The 22138-nt window shown below is 37.7% G+C and overlaps 1 protein-coding gene and 1 pseudogene across 1 annotated transcript in view; both read right to left on the bottom strand.

Moving 5' to 3' along the window:
* Positions 1-1599: 1599 nt before the first annotated feature.
* Positions 1600-2619, bottom strand: LOC101318943 (palmitoyltransferase ZDHHC4 pseudogene; annotated as a pseudogene).
* A 10887-nt stretch (positions 2620-13506) lies between these two features.
* MMP20 (matrix metallopeptidase 20) overlaps positions 13507-22138 on the bottom strand; it is a 50517-nt gene continuing 41885 nt past the window's right edge. The window contains exons 9-10 of the mRNA XM_019948808.3: positions 14616-14719; positions 13507-13607 (exon numbers count right to left, since the gene is read on the bottom strand). Coding sequence (XP_019804367.2) covers positions 13507-13607; positions 14616-14719 — 205 coding nt within the window. The remainder of the gene's footprint in view (positions 13608-14615; positions 14720-22138) is intronic.

Here is a 22138-nt window from a genome sequence, read left to right as displayed (position 1 = left end):
AGACTTGAAAAATCGAGAAAAAAGAGAGCACTAACTGTTCTTTCAGTGGAGTAGTCCTTAGTGTTATCTAGCTGATCCTCCAGAGATTATTTGGTTGTATTTGATTATTTCACTGTCTGGTTGACTAATCTATTTCATAGCTGTTTAGGGATAGAAACTAAGTTGTAGAAAACCAATAACAATCTAAGTTTTTCCAGTCCACAGTAATGCAAACAGTCTTGTCCATAGAAATGCAAAGACTCTAAAAAACAAAACAAATGAAGAGGGACTTCCCTGGTGGCACAGTGGTTGAGAGTCCGCCTGCCGATGCAGGGGACATGGGTTCGTGCCCCGGTCCGGGAAGATCCCACATGCCACGGAGCGGCTAAGCCCGTGAGCCATGGCCGCTGAGCCTGCGCGTCCGGAGCCTGTGCTCTGCAACAGGAGAGGCCACAACAGTGAGAGGCCCGCGTACCGCAAAAAAAAAAAAAAAAAAAAAAAATGAAGAAAGAGTCTCATAGAAACAGTGAATAAACTGGTGGTTGCCAGAGAGGAGGGGGAGGGGCTTTGGACCAAATAGGTGCAGGGGATTAAGAGGTACAAAACTTCCAGATAGAAAATAAATGTCAAGGGGATACAATGTACAGCATATGAATTATAGCCAATAATATTTTAATAACTTTGTATGGTGACAGATGGTTACTAGACTTATCATGGTGATCAATTCATAGTGTATATAAATGTCAAATCATTATGTTATACACCTGAAACTAATATAATATTATATGTCAACCATACTTCAATTAAAAAAATTTAAAAAAGGAATGCAATGGCATATTGTCTCATAGAGATAAAACTTTTAAATGTAAAATTTATATTTAATTGACCTATAAAATTTTAACCAGTTTTGCGTTTATTAGCAAAATCACTTCAATGTTCCTATTTGCACATATATATTCTCCAAAATCTCTTACTAGTACACTCATTAATTAATTGAATAAACAAATTCTTTGACATATGTTTATTTTATGTTTGTTTGAGAGTCATAATTTTACCTTTTAGAAAATTATAGTTTGGCAGTTTGGGAGGTTACACTGAGAAGCCCAAGTGGGCTGTCTTGGCAAAGTATCAAGTAAACCGCATTTCTGGAGAAGTTCACTAATGTTTATATAACCTGGACACATCCTTTCTTGGCCTCCAGAGTGAATTCCAAGTAACGATAGAATTTTAGCTTTGCTTACTCTGTTTCTCTAGTTTTTCTTCTCTGTCTACTGATTTTTTTTTTCTGACTTTCCCATAGTCAACAATATATTCCCAAGTGGTTGCATCAGTGACTGGAAATTTGGTTTTATAGCATAACCATTTGATGATGTTTCTAGATGATGCAGATGAATTCTCTGTTGTGTGAGAAACAACAGAGAAACTGATTGGTTAGTCTTTTTTGTTTGTTTTTCTGTTCATCTATATTTTCATGAGCTCACATCAATTCAGAATTTTGTGCCCCCTGGGAAAGAGGATAACTCTTTAAGATCGAGACCAGTTTGTCTTTGTATTTCTGTGTTTATCCTCGACTGGGCTGAGGTGTGAGACTGAAGCCATAAGTTCACATTCTTCCCATCCTTATTTCTTCTTTCTTTCATAATGTGCAGCAGCAGGTAGAGAGATCTCTTGAAGGTTACTCCAAAGCCCATGGAAGTGAATGTTGTGGTAAACCTCGGGCTCTGCTGATGGGGGCCAGGCCATCTAGGAGCAATGTTGGCACCAGGCTCGGTCACCTCTCTACCACTTGTGGCGGCTAAGTACAGACAGAACACGGGTAGCTCCCCAGAGGAAGCTCAGCACCACAACAAACCCCAACAAGAAGACAATCCTTGGGAAGGTCAGGAACAGGTGCTGAATAAGAAAGACAGTGTCAACAACCTGCAAGTGTCCAAGGTCATCGACGTAAGTCTCCAGGTACAAGTCAGACACCACCAACTGGTCCAGAAACAGTGCTCTCCACAGCCGTGGTGGCAGCTTAGGCTGTCACCATCAAGAGGAAGAAGAGGAAGTACCTGGTGTTCCAGGCCCCAATGCAGTTGTTCACCCACACACAGTGATGGTCAAACTGATGTACACACCAGTTATACATGCTGCAGTGCTTGGATCATGCTGGTTTCCTTAAATCACATGTGGAGCGCTTCACGTTCTTTGGGAACATCACTTCATCGAATTCATAAACTTGAAGAAACAGTAATTCGCTTGCTTTTGTTATGGTACCGGGGTTGGTTACACAACTTAAGGCAAAAACAAACAAAAAAAACAGGTTTACAACCAGCAGCAGATAAGGCAGAAAAAGGTAATACAAGGAGAACTCCAGCTCTTGACAAAGGCAAAATATTTCCCAGGTGTATTTGGCATAAACTATCCCTTGCAAGATGAGATGCAGGATAACGAAGGTGTGGTTCCATGTATGAAAGTGATAATGAAGCAATCTTACTATGGCTGTCCAAAAGCATTCTGGAATCATACAGGAAAAAGAATCTGTGCTCCTCCTCTGACCAGGCCTTTCAAGCAATGGGTTTTTGAGCAGATGCAGATTGTAACAACACCAATCAGCACCAAAGCCAGGTAGAACAAGAAGAGAACCAGAAAGTCCATCCTGCGGGAGGTGATTCAGGGTCCCCAGCCTACATATATCTTTTGTTTGGATAGTTTTCAGCTGGTAGCTCTGGCATTCCTCCTCCAAACATTCACAGAGAATTCAAACGGCGTCTCCTCTTGTGCAGTGGCATCCGCCTGGCACAACAGGTGGCACCCAAAGCTGCAGGACATGGTTCCTCTAAGACAGCGGTCCCTAACTTTTTGGCACCAGGGGTCAGTTTCGTGGAAGACAATTTTTCCACCGAAGGTGGGGGAGTGGTTCAGGAGGTAATGCGAGTGATGGTTCAGGTGGTGATGTGAGCAATGGGGAGTGGCAGATGAAGCTCCACTCACTCGCCCACTGCTCACCTCCTGCTGTCCGGCCTGGTTCCTAACAGGCCACGGCCCGGTACTGGTCTGCGGCCCAAGGGTTGGGGAACTCTGCTCTCGGATGCTGGATCTGGCACCAGGATCCTTACATAATCTTAATATGTCCCAAATTCACAGAAAATGAGAAAAGTAGTTTTAATATAGAAAATGTATTATTTTTTTAAATTCTTTTTTACAGATACTATTAACTCAGAAACATCTTAAGAATTTAAGTTCACATAATAACGGTAAGTCTCCGGCAAATCAGAATGGTTTAATAATCTTGGTTTTATGAAAAAAGCTAAGTCTTCTCTGATTTATTAGTGTTAAGTATAATACAAGAATACACTTTATTTTAAAATAAGAAGTGAGTTTGTTTTCTCATGAACATACTAGTTAATTTGTAATTTCTCAGTGAGTCCTTCCCTGACTTAGAACACTTCAAGTTAAGAACTACACCTTAACCCCTGATTCCCAATTGCCTGACACTGCCTTACAAGTATTTTTCCTATAGAACTTATCATCTTCTAACATACTATATAATTTAATCACTTATTATGTCTACTGTTTATTGCCTGTCTTTCTCAGGCACACGGGAAGCTCCATGAGGGCAAAGGCTTTTGTTTCATTTGCTGACATAATCCAAGAGCCAAGTAGATGCTCAATAAATATTTTTGAATAAATTAATATGGAATTGAGGCTGAATGCCAGCAAAGATGGGAAGTCAGTAACAGGATATATAGTCAGCCTGACCAGTTCCTGAAAAATAACTTCTCTCACTCCTCCCCAGACTAGACACTAGAAAATTACAGAAATAGCAGCAGCCCTCAGAAATTCTCAGAACCTGATATTGAATTTCTGAGGTGTCCCTGAGGGGAGGATCCACTGATCAGGTTGAGATATGAGAGTGGCTGAGTCCAGACTTCCAACACCAAGCTTCCTGTCCTGAGGTGCTTCAATTTCTTCCTGGCCCCTAAACTAGGCAAGAAGGCACAAACTAAGATGAAGGCCCTCATCCCTCCCCCAGCTAGGGACACTGATAATCCATGAAAATATGAACTCACAGAGCAAATAAGTGAGGCATCTGAGGAGAGAAAAGATGTCCAAAAGAAAGTTCACATGCTGAAAACCTATGTCTGTGAAATAGGCTGGGACCTGGGAACTGGGACCTTTACTGGAGTGCTTGCACCTGGGAAAATGTCTCCTCCAGCAACAGAATACAAAGAAACCTATAAGGGACTAAAAATAATTGCTTGCATGTGCAGTTGGGGCAAATTATGAACAATAAGATACAAAAAGGCCAAAACCCAACTGCCACTTCTGAGGTGTCGGGAGCAAAAGCAGGGTACTGTGCATGATCCCTGCACACAGCACCACCAAGACCACATAGAGAAATATTGAAAGACCCCAGAATCAAATTGCTAGAGTTTTTCATGTGATATACTTTCCGGAACAGCCTTTACTTTCTGTAGTAGTTTGAAGCCTGCTTCAAATACAGTGAAATTTCCGTTCATATGCATGTAACCTATTTAGGTTTCAGGCTTTCAAACTAAATTTGATCTGGCTGAAACTTATTCACATATTTTTGTGACTAGCCTGTAATTAGCAAAGAGCGAGAGTAGGGGGAGAGAGGGAAGGAGAGAGAGATACAGAGAAGGAGATTGATTATGTAGTTGTGTTTATGGGACGTGAAAGTCCTGGCAGTTAAACCTAACCACTTTCGAGTATTAATATTATGAAAATAACAGAATTGAACTTCAGGTTCACTTGTAGGAAGGAAAATCTGAGACTCCTTTCCTCCTTTTTTTTTTTTTTTTTTCCGGTACACGGGTCTCTCACCACTGTGGCCCCTCCCGTTGCGGAGCACAGGCTCCGGACGCGCAGGCTCAGCGGCCGTGGCCCACGGGCCCAGCCGCTCCGCGGCATGTGGGATCCTCCCGGACTGGGGCACGAACCCCGTGTCCCCTGCATCGGCAGGTGGACTCTCAACCGCTGTGCCACCTGGGAAGCCCCTCCTCTTTCCTTCTTTCTTGCCACCTTTTCCTTATTTGGGTTTCTGTAGCATGTGTGGTTCGTGCTACTTGCTTGGCAATTAGTTAGCATTGATCTTACTCTCTGTACACATTCATGTACATTTCTAGTCTTACCCTTGTGACCGTGGAAGTAATAATACCTCTCAGGGTTACTGTAAGTCTCAAAGCAGATTAGGTATGTAATGATGCTTGAAAAACTATGGTAATAAATATAATTCTAGGACACCAGCCAAGGGATCTGGGGGTTCAGCCAAAGTAGGGTTATGAATCTGTGTACTGGGAACAAACACTGAGGCAAGGGCCTGTTTGCACACACTGGGTTAGGCAGAAGAAGGTGTACATCTCTGGGATTCATCCTAACCCTTGGTATACTGGCCCACTGGAGAGCAAGACTGGCCCTTCTGATATGAGCGCCACTGATGGCTGGACTGAGGTTCCAGGCATAATGGTTGTTTTGAAGATTGACTTGGGTACTGGGGAAGGCCTTGACTGAGGTAAAGACAAATTGACTCTGGCTTTCAGGCAAAGACAGAAGAATGTTGTAGAGAACTTGCTAGTCACTTTCTCTGTAAGGCTTGGTAAGATTAAAAATAGAAGTGTTTTCACGATAAGAACAAAATGGAGTTTTTAAAAAAAATCTTGAAACTTCTTTTTTAACCTTTTAAAGAAAGTCCTAGGCTACCAACAACTTTCTTCCAGAAGAGCAATCCTTAAGATTTTGTATTTTCTTTTGTGATTTATTCTTTGATTTTTGTACCAAGAAATGTAAATATCAAGGGAGAAAACCCCTCAAAACCTCGAAAATTCTTGTTGAAAATTAAACCATGTTCTTGAAGAGGAGAAGAAGAATGGATTAGTAGACTGAGCACTGGATGGTGATTAAAAAACTTGATTTTATCAGCTTCCATATTCTTTTATAATCCTTTTTCCCCGAGTTTCCTGGGGGAAGGGGGCTCAAAACATTGTAGATAACAATATAAGGGCTATCTATGACTCCCAAATTTCTAGCTCCAAATTCTTCCTTGAACTCCGGCTTTTATATCTACTACCTAATTGGACATCTTCTCTTGGATGTGTAATAGGCAACTCAAACCCAGCAAAGTCAAAATTTCCCTCTTGATTTCCAGCCCTCATAAACCCATTCTTCCTCTAATCTTCCTCATTTCACCACCTTTCTCCCACTTGCTTAGGCCGAAAACTTTGGAGTTTTTCTTGACTCCCCCCACCACCTTTTTTCCCTAAAATCCCACAGGCACTTCAGGAACAAATCCTGTTGGCTTTGCCTGGAAGAATTTCCTCGATCTGACCATTCTTAGCATCTTCATTGCTCCTTCCTTGGTCAGCACTGTCATCATCTCTCCCTTGGCAAATGCCACAGTCTGGTGTCCCTGCACCCGCTCATAGGCTTTTACAATCTCTTTGCCACCCGGCTGCCAGACTGACCCTTTGAAACCTGGCTGAGATCATGTTATGTACCTGCTCAAACCCTTCTCATGTCATCAACATGAGGTCGATCTCCACTGGTGGCCTGCAGGCTCTGGGTAGTTTGGCTGGCTTTCTCTCGGACCTCACCTCCTTCTACTTTTCTTCTCCCTTGCTGCCTCCAGCCATACTGGCCTTTCCGCTGTGCCTCAAATGTGCCCGACCCCTTCCTAGCTCAAGGCCTTGCACTTACTGCTTCCTCTACCTGAAACCCAGAGACACCATGTCTCCTTCCTTCCCTCACTCACATCTTTGCATAAATTTCCCTGACTCAGCATATCCTTTCCCTACACATGCTTTTATAAAATGGCACTCCAACACCCTTTATCCCCTTCCCTGCTTTATTTATTTTTCACATCATTTTTAATGTCTTTCATTGCATCTAGATTTATTCATTCATTTGAATATTGAATGTCTCTCCCATTAGAATGTAAGCTCCTTGAGGGCAGTTTACACTTGAAAGCAGCTGAGCCTAGACTGGTGTCCACATAAAGTAAACACTTAATAAATATTTTTTCATGCATTAAGAATGAGTACTGAGGGTGATGGTGGGATAGCTAGGGCCTTCAAAAAAGGCTGAATTATTTGTGGAGATAAAACTGTTTTAGGGAAGGGGTGAAGTCTTTCAAAATAAATGGTCAAAAATTTATTAACTTCCAGAAATTGTCAGTTCATACATGCAAATATGCCTAAAGTTTAGTAAAGTGACACACTACAGTTGTTGGGCAGCCTGCGATTCATGTGGAATGTGCTCTAATAGGACTTTTGACATCCCATCCTCTACCGAGGCAGCTGTGAACAACCAACCTCAAAAGCTCACATTATTTACATTGCATTACAGGCCTGGGCTTTTCCAAGAATAAACAAGTTACTAACTATTTACACAGACTTGCTTTTTTTCCGCCCACTGCAGATGAGCTAAAATGGATTTGAATGTTACATTTCTCAACTGGTCTTTTGCAACAGTTTTTTTTTTCATTCTTCTATCCTTATCTTTTCTGATCTCTCCCTCTACTCTTGTAGGAACAACATGCTGCATTGTGCAATGAAGGTTTAATATTATCCCCAACCATTTAAAATGATATATTGAATGAAAGGAAAGTGTGTTGGATTAAGAATAGTGGAGAAGAGATTAACATGAGGATATGTGCATTAGAAGCATCCTTTTTTGGACTCCAAAGTCACTCACTAATTTCCTACTCTAACTTATTTACCAGCAGGCTTCCCAATTCTGCTGTATTTCAATTCCAAGAGTCTAAGTGGTGGAACCAAGGCAGAGATTATGGCATTTTGAGTATAATAGATGCCTTTTAGTCTTGCCATGTTGACAAGCCACTTGGGGATGGGAATGAGACCAAAGACAGGGTCAGCAGATGGAAGATAATCAGAAGATGCTGTTTAGGCCTACTCAGGCCTGTAGGAGAGAGATGCAGTGAATCTTTTGACCTAGACTTTTCTATGATCTATTATGGGAGTCTAAAACTCCAACCTGTTGACAAACATTATGCATTTCCTCTCAAATGGTACTTTGCTGGGTAATTTGGCTATAAATATTCACAAAAAACCTTCAATATCATTGTACATATAAATGAAAGCACTTGAAGACCCTGTGATATGTTTTAAACATATCACACAGAATTCCAAATAAAAAACGGTAGTTCATTTGTGATCTACCATGTGAAATGGAAGTCCAAGGTGTTTCCAAAGAAACATTTGGAAAAGAACAGAGGACCTAGAAAGGTGGGTCTGCCATTTCACACCAGGCTAACTGGAAGAGAGCTTGGTCCAGCCACAGAAAATTTAAGGCTGAGCTGTTAGGGAACCTCCTCACCTAGGTGAATCCATTTGTCCTTCAGTAGCCTTTCTGGTACTTTCCAAATAGTTATCACTGAGGTTAATAGGACAATACACAGAGGTCATCAGAAAGCAAACTCTGTTCTGCTTCCTCTTGATCTCAAAAGAAGCAGTCAAACCACACTTTGTTCAAAACTGTTATTTAACTGAATATTTTTGCACTGTTATTCTGAAAACAAGTGAGGAGCATATGTTATAAATTATTTCTGCACAAAATTCCTCTTTCAGATGAGCATATAAATGCTCTGACTGAGTTCTGACACAAACAAAATCACTATTTCTTGTGCTTTAGAGAGACTATATCTTTCCAAAATACATACAACTATATCTGGAAGCCAGTTCTCTTACTCAACAAAGGAATAAGGATTTGTAAGAATTACTTTCAGGGAATGGAGGTTAACCACAGTCAGTATATTATTTGATTGTTGATATAATTTGGAATTTGGAAAAGAAAAATTTCAGGTCACTGGTATCAATCCTTGTGGTACTATAGCTCAGCTATCTCAAGGGATATACACAAATTCTCCAAAGCATCTCAAAACAAAATTAATTCTAATTGTTTCAAAAACAACAATTATAGAGCCCTTATAAGGTACCAGGGACTATCTAGAGTTCTACATATTTTGACTCATATATTTAAGCCTCTAAATATCCCTAGGAGGTAAGAACCATTCTTACTGTAATTTTACAAAGGAGGAAACTAAGACAGAAATTAGGGAACTTGACCAACCTCACAAGGCTAAAAATAGCAGATCTGGGGTTTGAATTCAGTCAGGCCTCAGAGCACATGCTTTTTGCATCCAGTAACATTCGTTTATTTAGTGAAGTGTTTACAGTGGACATGCCCCTTGGCTAGCCCTGGACATAAGGAGAACATCTGGCTGGTTGTGCTCGGCACCAGATGCCTTCAGGCTGATGTTTCATTGCTATGGGGTCCCTGTCACAGCTGACCAGATTGCACGGCCTGCACAGATAATTGCACCACCTTGATCTCCTTGCTTATTATTTAAAACAAATAATAGGTTTATTGAAATATAATTCACATACCATACAATTCCTCCATTTAAGGTGTACAATTTAATGGCTTTCAGTTATTCACAGATCACCTTTAGCATGTTATCCATCACCTTTAGCCACCATCACCTTTAGCGTGTCATGCCTATTAGTAGTCACAGCTGCCCCCTCCCTCCAGCTGCTGACAAGCAGTAATCAGCTTTCTGCATCTATGGCTTTTCCTATTCTGAACATCTCATATAAATACAATCATACAATATGTGGCCTTTTGTGTTTGACTTCTTTCACTTAGTGTAATGTTTTCACATTTCATTCATGTTGTAGCATGTATTAGTCCTTTTCTAAATTGCCAAATAATGTTCCAATATGTGAATTTACCAGGTTTAAAAAAATCCATTCCTCATTTAATGGCCATGTTTCTACTTGTTGGCTATTATGAATAATGCTGCTGTGAACCTTTGTGTGGACATATGTTTTGATTTATCACAGGTATACACCTAGGAGTGCAATTGCTGGGTTATGTGGTAACTCTATGTTTAGTGTTTTGAGGAGATGCCAGACTGTTTTCCCTCCTTGCTTATTGATACTAAGAAGTTTTCCTCAGCTGACTGTTTTTGCAAAAGTGACTTTTCTTACTCTGTAGAATCAGTTGACATTGGAAAGCAGGGATGCCAGATTCAACATCTGGTTGGCTGTAAATAGCCACTTTCAGTAACAGAAACAAAATGGAAAGTTTAGAGTAACCTTGAGTAACTGCTCCATCCTTTTTTTTCCAACATTTTAGTTTTTAAAAAATAATTTTCTACTTCTTATACTTTATTTATTTATTTTATTATTATTATTATTTTTGGCTGCGTTGGGTCTTCATTGCAGTACGCGGGTTTTCTCTAGTTGCTGTGAGCTGGGGCTGCTCTTTGTTGTGGTGTGTGGTTTCTCATGGTGGTGGCTTCTCTTGTTGTGGAGCACAGGCTCTAGGCACGTGGGCTTCAGTAGTTGTGGCACGTGAGCGTAGTAGTTGTGGCTTGCTGGCTCTGGAGCGCAGGCTCAGTAGCTGTGGGGCACGGGCTTAGTTGCTCTGCAGCATGTGGGATCTTCCCGGACCAGGGCTCGAACCCATGTGCCCTGTATTGGCAGGCGGACTCTTAACCACTGCGCCACTGGGGAAGTCCCCAGTCCCTTCCTAATATTGTCTTTTTAGTGAGTGTATGAAACAAATTTAATAAATGATGGCAATAATTATAGCTAATATCTGTTGAACACTGTAGATGTTCCAGTCTATGAAATATGTTAAATGTATTTTATCATCTAATTGTAGAAGTACTGAAAATTTATTTTAATTGAAATGTAGTTGAGTCCCAATGTTGTGTTAGTTTCTGGTGAACAGCAAAGTGGTTCAGTTATATGTATACATATATATATATGTTCTTTTTCATATTTTTTTCTGTCATGGTTTATTACAAGATATTGAATTTAGTTCCCTGTGCTATATAGTAGGTTCTTGTTGTTTTCTATTTTATATATAGTTGTTTGTATATGCTAATCCCAAACTCCTAACTTATCCCTCCCCTCCCTTTCCCCTTTGGTAACTATAAGTTTGTTTTCTATGTCTGTGAGTCTGTTTCTGTTTTGTAAATAAGTTCATTAGTATCATTATTTTAGATTCCACATGTGACATCATATGGTATTTGTCTTTCTCTTTCTGACTTGCTTCACTTGGTATGATAATCTCTAGGTCATTCCATATTGCTGCAAATGATATGATTTCATTCTTTTTTATGGTTGAGTAGTATTCCATTGTATATACATACCACATCTTCTTTATCCATTTTTATGTTGATGGACATTTACATTGCTTCCATGTCTTGGCTATTGCGAATAGTGCTGCTATGAACATTGGGGTGCATGTATCTTTTCAAATTAGAGTTTTCTCCGAATATATACCCAGGAGTGGGATTGCTGGATCATATGGCAACTCTGTTTAGTTTTTTGAGGAACCTCCATACTGTTTTCCATAGTGGATGCACCAATTTCATTCCCACCAACAATGTAGGAGGGCTCCCTTTTTTCCACACCCTCTCCAGCATTTATTATTTGTAGACATTTTAATGATGGCCATTCTGACCGGTGTGAGTGATACCTCATTGTGATTTTGATTTGCATTTCTCTAATAATTAACGAAGTTGAGCATTTTTCATGTTCCTTTTGGCCATCTGTATGTCTTCTTTGGAGAAATGTCTATTTATGTCTTCTGCCCATTTTTTTGATTGGGTTGTTTGTTTTTTGTTATTGAGATGTATGAGCTGTTTGTATATTTTGGAAATTAAGCCCTTGCCAGTCTCATCATTTGCAAATATTTTCTCCCAGTCTGTATGTTGTCTTTTTGTTTTGTTTATGGTTTCCTTTGGTGTGTAAAGGGTTATAAGTTTGATTAAATCCGATTTGTTTATTTTTGCTTTTACTTCTATTGCTTTGGGAAACTGACTTAAGGAAATGTTGCTATGATTTACGTCAGAGAATATTTTGCCTATGTTCTCTTCCACGAGTTTTACGGTGTCATGCCTTATATTTAAATCTTGAAGCCATTTTGAGTTTATTTTTGTGTAGGGTGTGAGGGAGTGTTCTAACTTCATTGATTTACATGTGGCTGTCCAGCTTTCCCAACACCACTTGCTGAGGAGACTGTCTTTTCTCCATTGTATATTTTTGCCTCCTTTGTCAAAGATTAATTGACTGTAGGCATGTGGGTTTATTTCTGGGCTCTCTTTTCTGTTCCATTGAACCATACATCTATTTTATGCCAATACCATGATTCCTGTAGTTTTGTAGTATTTTCTGAAGTTTGGGAGGGTTATGTCTCCAGCTTTGTTCTTTTTCCTCAGGATTGCTTTGGCAATTCTGTGTCTTATGGTTTCATATAAATTTTAGGATTATTTGTTCTAGTTCTGTGAAAAATGTCATGGGCAATTTGATAGGGATAGTGTTACATCTGTAGATTGCTTTGGGTAGTATGGCCATTTTAACAATATTAATTTTTCCAATCTAAGAACATGAGATATCTTTCTATTTCTTTGAATCATCTTCAATTTCCTTTATCAATGTTTTATAGTAGAACTACTAAAATGTAAGATTAAAAAAAATAAGAATGACAGACAGCAGTATTTTATCTGTACTAATGAGTAGGTAGGAAAAAAATGGTTTAGTTTGAAGTGAGAAAAACTAAAACAAAAGATAAACTTCCCTAAATGGAAAGCTGTTCAGAAGAGACCCACTTAGATGGGTTAAAGATAGTTTCATTGAGGGCATTTTATTTTCGGGAAGAAGGAAAAAGAGTGAATTATGAGTATTTTTTCTGGGTCTGCATACTCATGATACTATACCAAGGTTTGAGTTTTCTATAGGTACACAGAATTTGTTGCCAAAGTGTGATAGAAGCTAGTAAACATTAACGAAAGAGAAATGAGGAACTATTCTTATACAACATTTTTATTGGCTTTTGTTAAAAGCCTTCCGGTTGCAAAGTGCCCACCTCTTACATAGTATGAAAATCCATTTGAGTAGGTTTGCCCACTGTAACCTACTTCAAAGACCAGTGAGCACACATAGAATCAAACAAACAAACAAACACAAAAACAATGAGAAACAAAACTTATACAGTATGTTGTCTGTGATATGTTTAAAGTAAAGGCGGATACATTTATATTCATCATAACAAATGTTAAGGTCAAAAAAGCCACTGCTTGTAAAGAATTATTATAATTTGTATAGTAATGCTATTTCCTATTAAAAGAATTATAATACATGTCAGGGAGTCCACAAGTAGGCTTCTTCCTGGAAATAAAAACCAAACTTATCAATTTGCCTCAGTGTATTAGCTAAGAAAAAAATGACCGGTGTCTAACTGAAGCGTGCATTGTGTTGATTCTGATTTTGTGTAAAACTGACCATATAGGAATTTTCCATTTGGATTAAAATTCTGAATCCAAAACTAAGAAACAGTTCAGAAGCATAATTATTTTCAACAAATTCTAAATTTCCCTTAGAATTGAAGGCCATGGGAAGAATACGTAACCTGAGTTCTGATTTAGTCCTTAAGATCCGGTTACCAGCTGCTCTCGGTCATCTTCATTCCTTAGGAAAGACTAGACTTTTCTATTTAGCAACCAATCCAGGAACTAGATTTCAGCACACTAACCACATCTTCCTTCTCTGTATCATACTTGTACGCTTTGGGTCCTGAAAAGAAGTAAATGTAGCCTAAAAGAGACAAAGTTGAAATTATGATTACTGAAAATGACTTGCAAATTTATAAATGGGATTGTCTTGTAGTTGTAACTTTCTTGAGGTAGCACCAAATGGGGACTGAGAACGTGTCAGGTGGCAGTTAGCTAATCCTCGTCACAGCTCTCTCGGAGCCCTAGAACTTGACACCCCTAACATGTTGATCATCTCTCATCTCTCTTCTCATGCCAGAGGTGGTTTTTGCTTCTACTCAGGCTGTTCCCCTCCAGGAAATCCAGCCCCCACTGTTTTCTTTCCCTAATCAAACCTCTAGTCATTCTTTAAAACCCAGCTGAAGTCCCATCATGAAATCTACAGCACCTGATGCCTGTTTTGATCTTTTCTTCCTCAGATCACCTCTTGCAATTATTGTGAAGACTACCACACAATTCAATACTAAATTATAGATTATCTTGTTTTCTAGTAATTTCATCTGTGTTGGATAGAGGGTCATTTCCCAAAGAGAATAACCATTCCACAAGTGCAGAGACCATATCAAACTGTATTTGCATTTCTGAACAGTGTCCAGCTCTGTGCTATGTACTCAAGAAGAATGTTTTGACCAATTCAAAAGATCCAATTAAACTTATTCAACCCACTTCAATTCAATTCAACTTTCCCAGCTATGTGTTAAATTTCAGGAGTTGGGTGATGGTGTGGGGAAAGCCCCTGGGAAGGCTGAGAGTATGTGCATTTTAAAGATGAAAAAGGTAATTTTGACTGGATGGCCTTTATGATGTAGCTGACTAATGCACTGAAGGTATACTTTTAAAACTTTCCATTTGTAAAGAAAGAACCATAATGACAGACTTTTTATACTCTTTCTGGTGGTTAATCTTTTTAGCTAAATTTATAAGGAACTCAGGGACAAAAAAATAAGAACCAAGGACTCCCATTTGGAAATCCATCTTCTTCTATGTTACAGCAGAGACCAGATTTCTTGTTACAATTTCTACAAAGAAACTTTACAGTGGAAACACTCACCATTTAACTCCATAGCAGCATCTATTTGGCCATTAACTCCTGAAAATTCTTCTTCAGTATTCTTTGGATAGTCTTTTTCCATTTTCCTTTTTCGTTCATCATAGCTGGAAGAAATATTATTTCATAAATAATATAAACAAGAAGTATTTATCGATTGTAGAAGACACTGCGCTATCAGGCATATTTAGCCAGGGCTGATTTATGATTTACTTTAGATCTCTCTCTGTCTCTCTGTCTCTCTGTCTTTCATACACACACACACACACACACACACACACACACACACACACACACACACACACACACATTCTGCCATTTCTCTTCCAGTTTCCAGAGATTCTGGGAACACTAGTTTGGGAGTCATTTGCTGTAAACATTCTATTGTTAAAAAATTTGCCAGATATATTGTTTAGAAATAGTTATATTGTTTAGAATTATAGGATCATATTTCTATAATTAAAAAAATACTACCTTTCAATGGGAACTCTGCATATATTTTTAGTGCTTTATTTACTGTTGCAATTTCTGTCTCTCTTTTGTTCTCTATGTATGAATTTCTTGGCTTACCAAACAGTTAAAAACCCTTCACAGAGGCTTTCATTAATGAGCTTCTTACTGTGTACCCATAGAGGAGGGATTGAACAAATAATGCACAGTGAATGAATAAATACATGTGTGAATGCTCAATAGATAAAGACAAGAAATGAGAAAATCTGGAATAATGGAGACTGCCTTTTAAATTGTTTTAATTGAATTAAATTTTTTTGTTTCCTAGAAAGATTATACAACTGACCAAAGAGTAGATTAGGTTTTTTTTTTCTGAATCCACAACTACCGTGCAATGATAACTCTGAAGATTGGTTAATACCTCTCTTTGTGATCTAAATTACCCCTTGTAGAAAAGACTGTGACTTGTATGAATCAGTATGACTTGTATGAGTTCAGCATGTAGGCAGGGCAGACTCTTTTCCCTTCAAGAAGTTTTCATTTAAAGTGTGAGAAAGTCCCTTCTTCATTAGCGTAGAGCTCCCAACGCGGACATTCCCAAGGTGGACACGCCACTGCTTTCCCACCCAAAGGTCAATTTCTCCTGTGTCTGGGCCACTGAGAGTTTCCTGCAGCAGCAGATCAAATCCACCTTCTCCTGAAATGTGCCTTTCTTGTAACTATGACTGCACAGGCCAGGGGACAGATCTCTCATGATACTGAGCAGATCAAACGTTGGGAAAGAAGTATTCAGGCTGAAACTGACTAGTGGACTGAGGTGCTTTATGGCGTGTTGCGGATAGGAGTGGAAGCTAAATCCTAGAAGTATCAATAGGAGTCCAAACTCCCTTTCCAGGAGAGCTATTAGAATCTTCCAAGTAGGCCAAGGGGAAAACCAAGTTATATGAGTTACTGTAAGCACAAATAAACATGGAAGCCATTTACCATATTTTGTTGTCATCAGAAGTGCCAATAAAGAGTGGGGACAGGACACCTGTATGGTATTAGAAGCAGTGGTGGCAAGGTATCAGGACTGTAATGAGGGAAAGACTGGAGAGAAAGAACAGCCAGGCATATTGCCTCTCCCGTGGCTTAGACTTCTTTTGTTCTGAAATCTAGAGTCAGACACTGAAAGTACAGGTTGTTTACATATTAATCTCTGTTCACTAGGTTTTCTTCTCTCAATTCCCTGAGGCAGTTGTACTGGGAAAATGGATGCTTTGAGTGAAGGGAGTGAGGAAGATAATTCCAAAGCTTAAAATATTTGGGGAGAGGGATGCAAAAGGAAGAACAAAGAAGTGACCAAGAGACATTTGGCGTCTGTGGATATAGAGGGAAATGTGGTGGGGGGATGCCAGAGAACATGACATTTTGAATTCTTTGCTTAATGTTGACCCCTAAGCTCAGGGAAAACGGTGAAAAGCCTTTCATGTCTTTATCCTCTTTTGTCTGCTCTGAATAGAGGATTAGAAGCTGAGCTATTATAATTAGAGCTATGCCTTACCTTTGTGTTCATTAAACATTTATGAGTGATTTTGAGAACTTAATCACCATTTATATTGTTTTATGGCAAAAGGTGTTCTCAGTTCCAAACAAGTGACTGACTAAAGAATATCTATAGGGAAACCTATTACAAGTTGGGATCTGCTTGTATATTTAAATTGGATTGGGAAATCTGGAAAGTATGAAAGGAGAGAGTAAAGATCTTTTCTGAGACTAGAAATACTGTTTAAATAATATAGGAATAAGTTTTAAAGAGAAAATGATGACTATTAATCCAATAGAAAAATCTGAAAAAGAAATCTTTCTCTTTTTATCTGTCTGTTTAGTTTGCTAAGGTGGGTGATGGTGACATCTAAAATCTTATATTTTATATATATATATGTTCAGAGGATAATGGAGGTAATAATATTATATGTAAATAAAATTTCAAAAGAAATTTTAGAGATGCAATGTCTGGCTGAGAATTTTAATTTTCAATTGCATTTATAAAAACGTAGGCAAAAATTTTGGCAAAACTATGAAATCATTTTTTTTCCTCCATCCCTTCTACCACTTATGTATTTAATAGTCCCTCTCCCTTTCTGCCAACCCCCTCTCTGCCCTCTTGCCTCTTATCCTATAACTGCTTTCCAAAGAGTATTACTCTCAATAAAATCTATCTCAAAGTATCAGTCTGACACATAAGTCACCATTTTAAGATTAGCTGATAACATGTATATTTCATTTGGACCTTTTACGTAGTCACTGTGTAGATGGGCCTACATAATTAACATAGAGTTACCTACTTTTCATTTTACCAAGTAAGAACATTACCATCAACCCTCAAAATAAAAATTACCACCTATTTCCATTATCATTTCAGAAAGAAAAGAAACTTTAATACTAAAAAAGGCAGAAAGGACATAATCTCAGAATAAAAGATGGTTCTTGCCAATAATACTGACCCAGATCACACCCCCCTGTGTTTATTATATTGTGCTATTTTTATTTTTCTGTGGACTGCTGAAAACTTTGTGATGATCTAGCCCTTGGTTTTTGGACAGATATTTGAGGATTTCTGTTATAGAGCAAAGAGTGTATAGTCAGATGGTTCTGGGTTTGAGTTCTGACTCTGTTACCTGCTGGCTCTGATCAGGGGAAAGTGTTCTGAGCTCTGAACCCTGGTTTCCTTATCTGCAATACAGTAGTCATGAGGATGAGAGAAATCACACACACACAAACACACACACACACACACACGTGCCTGGTACATGTTAACGTCAAGGTCTGGCCCAAGCTATAAGACTTTGTAGTTTATTTTGGCCCCAAGAACCAATAACTCACTGGCTAGTATGACATTTAGTGGATGTTGCGATTTGGTCTGGGATCCTAAGTCACCAAAGAGTTTAGTCTTTACCTAATTTTTTAAACACACTTCATTAAGATAACATGCAATAGTAGACAAGGTTGAGAAGAGGAGAAAGGAGGGCTAGAGAATGTTGGAGGTAGTCCAGAGACCTCAGCAGAAAGGGGTTAGGAGGTCTACTAGTATGTTGAGGATTTGGCTGAGGGTAAAAGAAAATAAAATTATATGATAGGATGAGAATTATGGGCATGGGTATTTTAATTGACAGTAAATAAATAAATCAATGGTGAAGAGAATAAAAGGTGACTACGTATGGTAGATGGGACGGATCTCTGTATTTGGATTCAGAGGGCATAAAATATATCCTCAGATGGACTATTTTTAGCTGTGTGACCTTGATCTAATCACTTAATCTCTTAGATGCAATATTTTCAACTATGAAATCGAGATAGCAATACCTACTTCTCAAGACTGTTGAGAAGGCAGATGGGAAAATGAGAGAATATGAGAAAATACGCAGTGTGATTCCTAACACATAATAAACCATCAATATTTGAATACTAAGAAAATATTTATTGTAAATATACTAGAAACCTGCTAAAATCGTTGCATACGTTTTCTCATTACTGAGGTCTTTTTTGTGAAATCTAAATATCAACTAAAAATGATTCACCGGTAACTATGTTTATGTCCTTTAAGGGTATTTGTTTAATCATTTAATATTGATCAATGGGTATAGATATTAACTAAATCATTACTGACAGTGACACTTTACTAGTGATATTGCCATAGATATCTGATGTGGTTTTTCATATATATTATCTTGCTCTCTACCTTTGTAATCTAAGAATTTGGGGACTATATTGGTAAAGTACTTGCATATTGTTTAACTGTATGCTCAGACCTTAGATTTGTTAGGAATTTGTGGTGTTTTCATTGTAATGATTTCTAACTTATGTCAGTGGCAAAACTTAACTCCATTCTGCCTTCTTTGAAGTACTGAATAGGGAGTTCAGTCTGCTAAAAGATGCTTAAAGAAAATGTGAGAAAGGATGGCAAAAAGAGGAATTTATTGATAAGTATTTATGGTATATGTTTCAGGAAGTTTCTTCAAGGAGACCTTTCTAGTGAAATCTAGTGGAATTTCTAGTGGAATCCCCTTTGAAGTTAATAATCCACTCCTAGCCAGGAATCACATGGCTTTCACGGAGGAAGGGACCTTTGTGATCTCACTAGAGAGGGCAGCCGGGAGAGTGGTCAGGAATGAAGAGAAGGGAGAAGAGTAAGAAGCTGTCATGTACCATCCTAGATAAGGGTCAGGAACCAGGTCCCCATGAGGAAAGTGACTGTGAGAAAATTCTGAAACAAAGAATTAATAACAATGTTGAAATGTATTGATGGTCTCAATTACTATCTTACTGTATGATGAAATGCAAATTTATATCTCCAGCCTGAATTCTCTGAATTCAAGACCTGTATTTCCAACTGCCTTCCAGACATATCCATTCATCAGTCTCACTAGCATTTCAAACTACATATGTACAAACTGGAATTCCTGTTTACTCTTTAATTTTGCTTTACTTCTTAATTTTATTCTTTCCCTATTGAATGGCCTTAGCTTCCTTGTAAAAAATCAACTGAGCATAAATATATGGGTTTATTTCTGGACTGTCAATTTTATTCCATTTACCTATATGTCTATTCTCATGTTAGTTTCACATTGTCATGATTACTTTTGCTTTCTAGTAAATTTTGAGATTGAGAAGTCTGAGCTCTCCAACTTTGTTCTTCTTTTTCAAAATATTTTGGCTATTCTGGGTCTTATGAGTTTCCATATAGATTTTAAGATCACTTTATCAGTTTCCCTGAAGAAACCAGTGATATTCTGATAGCGATTGTATTGAGTCTGCAGATCAATTTTGGGAGAAACTGCCATCTTAAAAACATGAAGCCTGACCTATGAACATAAGATATCTTTCCACTTAGATCTCGTTTAATTTCTTCCAACAATGTTTTGTAGTTTTCATATTACAAGTTTTCTACTTGTTCTGTTAAAATTTATTTCTTAGTATGTTTTTCTTCTTGATGCTATTGTAAGTGGAATTGTTTTCTTAATTTTATTTTTGCATTGTTCATTGAAGTGTACAGAAATACAATAGATTTTTTCATTTTGAACACATACTCTGCAAACTTGATGAACTCATTTATTAGTTATAACAGTTTTTTTTTCTTTTGAGGATTCTTTAGGCTTTTCTATGTAAAAGATTATACGACATACAGATAAAGATAATTTTACTTTCTTTCCAATCTTTTCTATCATTAATTTTTTATAGCATTCATTCTTGCTTAATTGCCCCACTAGAACCTCCAGTAAAATGTTGAATAGAAGTGGTGAGAATGGAAATTTTTGTCTTGTTCCTGATATTAGGGGGAAAGCATCCAATCATTCACCACTGAGTATGATATCAGCTGTGGGTTTTCATAGATGCCTTGTATTAGACTGAAAAATTTCCTTATATTCCTAGTTTGTTGAATGTTTTTATCATGCAGTGGTGTTTGATTTTGTCAAATGCTTTTTCTACATCTATTGAGATGATCATATGGTTTTTAATTTTTTTATTCTATTGGTATGGTGTATTATATTAATTGATTTTCAGATGTTAAACCAACCTTGCATTCCTGGAAAAAAAGTTTCCCCTTGGTAATTCTTTTTATATGTTTCTGGATTTGGTTTGCTAGTACTTTTGGAGGGTTTTTGCATCCACATTCACAATATATTGGTCTGAAGTTTTATTTTCTTGTGATGCCTTTGTTTGGTTTCCATAGAAGGGCAATGCTGGCCTCATACAATAAGTTGGGAAGTATTCCTTCCTCTTCTATTTTTTGGAGGAGTTTGTGAAAAATTGGCAATAGTTCTTTAAATGTTTTGGTAGAATTCACCAGTGAAACATGTAGGCCTAGGTTTTTCTTTGTGGATAATTTTTTAAATTATGAATTAAATCTCTTCACTGGTTATAGGTGTATTCAAGCTGTCTATTTCTTCCTGACTCAGTTTCATCACTTTGTATATTTCTAGGAATTTGTCTGTTTCATCCAAATTTTCTAATTGATTGGCACATAATTGTTCATTCCTTTATAACCCATTTATTTCTGTAAGGTTTGTAGTAATGTTCCCTCTTTCATTTCTGATTTTAGTAATTTTGGTCTTTTTTTTACTAGGTCAATTTAGTGAGCAGTTTGTCAATTTTCTTGACCTTTTCAAAGAACCAAATTTAGTTTTGCTGATTTTCTCAAATTGTTTATATATTCTCTACTTCATTCATTTTCACTGTAATCTTTATTATTTCCTTTTTTCCTCCTTATTTTAGGATTAATTTGCTGTTTTTTCCAGTGTCTTAAGTGGGAAGTTAGGTCATTGATTTGAGTTTTTTCTTCTTTTTAAACATGGGTATTTACAGCTAGAAATTTCCCTTTGAGCACTGCTTTAACTTCATCAATAAGTTCTCATATGTTGTATTTTAATTTTCATTCACCTTTACGTATTTTCTAATTTCTCTTGTGATTTCTTCTTGTCCCATTTGTTGTTGAAGAGCATGAAGTATAATTTCCACTTATTTGTAAATTTTCCAGTTTTCCTTCTGGTATTGATTTCTAGCTTTATTCCAATGTGATCAGAGAAGGTATTTTGTATGATTTTAATGGTTTTAAATTTACTGAGGCTTGTGTTTTGGTCTAACATGTCATCTGTACCAGACAATGTTCTACATGCACCTGAGCAGTATGTGTAGTCTTCTTTTGTTGAGTGAAGTGTTCCATAGATATCTGTTAGGTCTAGTTGGCTTATAATGCTGTTCATGTCTTCCTTTCCTAATTGCTCTTGTTGTCCAGTCGTTCTGTCCATTACTGAAAGTGAAGTATTGAAGTCTCCAACTATGATTATTTCAGTTGTGGTTTTCTCCCTGCATTTTTGTCAATATTTTTGCTTCATCCATTTTGGGGCCCTGCTGTTAGGTTGTCTTATATTCCTGGTAGAGTAACCCTTCTATCACTATAAATTATCTCTCTCTATTCCTAGTAATACTTTTAATTTTAAAAGTATTATTTTAATATGTTTTGTTGCCTGGTATTAGCATAGTCACCCTGGCTATCTTATGGTCATTGTTTGCATGATGTATATTTTTTCCATCCT

The sequence above is a fragment of the Tursiops truncatus genome, chromosome 8 (genome assembly GCF_011762595.2).
Source record: "Tursiops truncatus isolate mTurTru1 chromosome 8, mTurTru1.mat.Y, whole genome shotgun sequence".
NCBI lineage: Eukaryota > Metazoa > Chordata > Mammalia > Artiodactyla > Delphinidae > Tursiops > Tursiops truncatus.
This window is presented reverse-complemented; position numbering and strand designations above follow the sequence as displayed.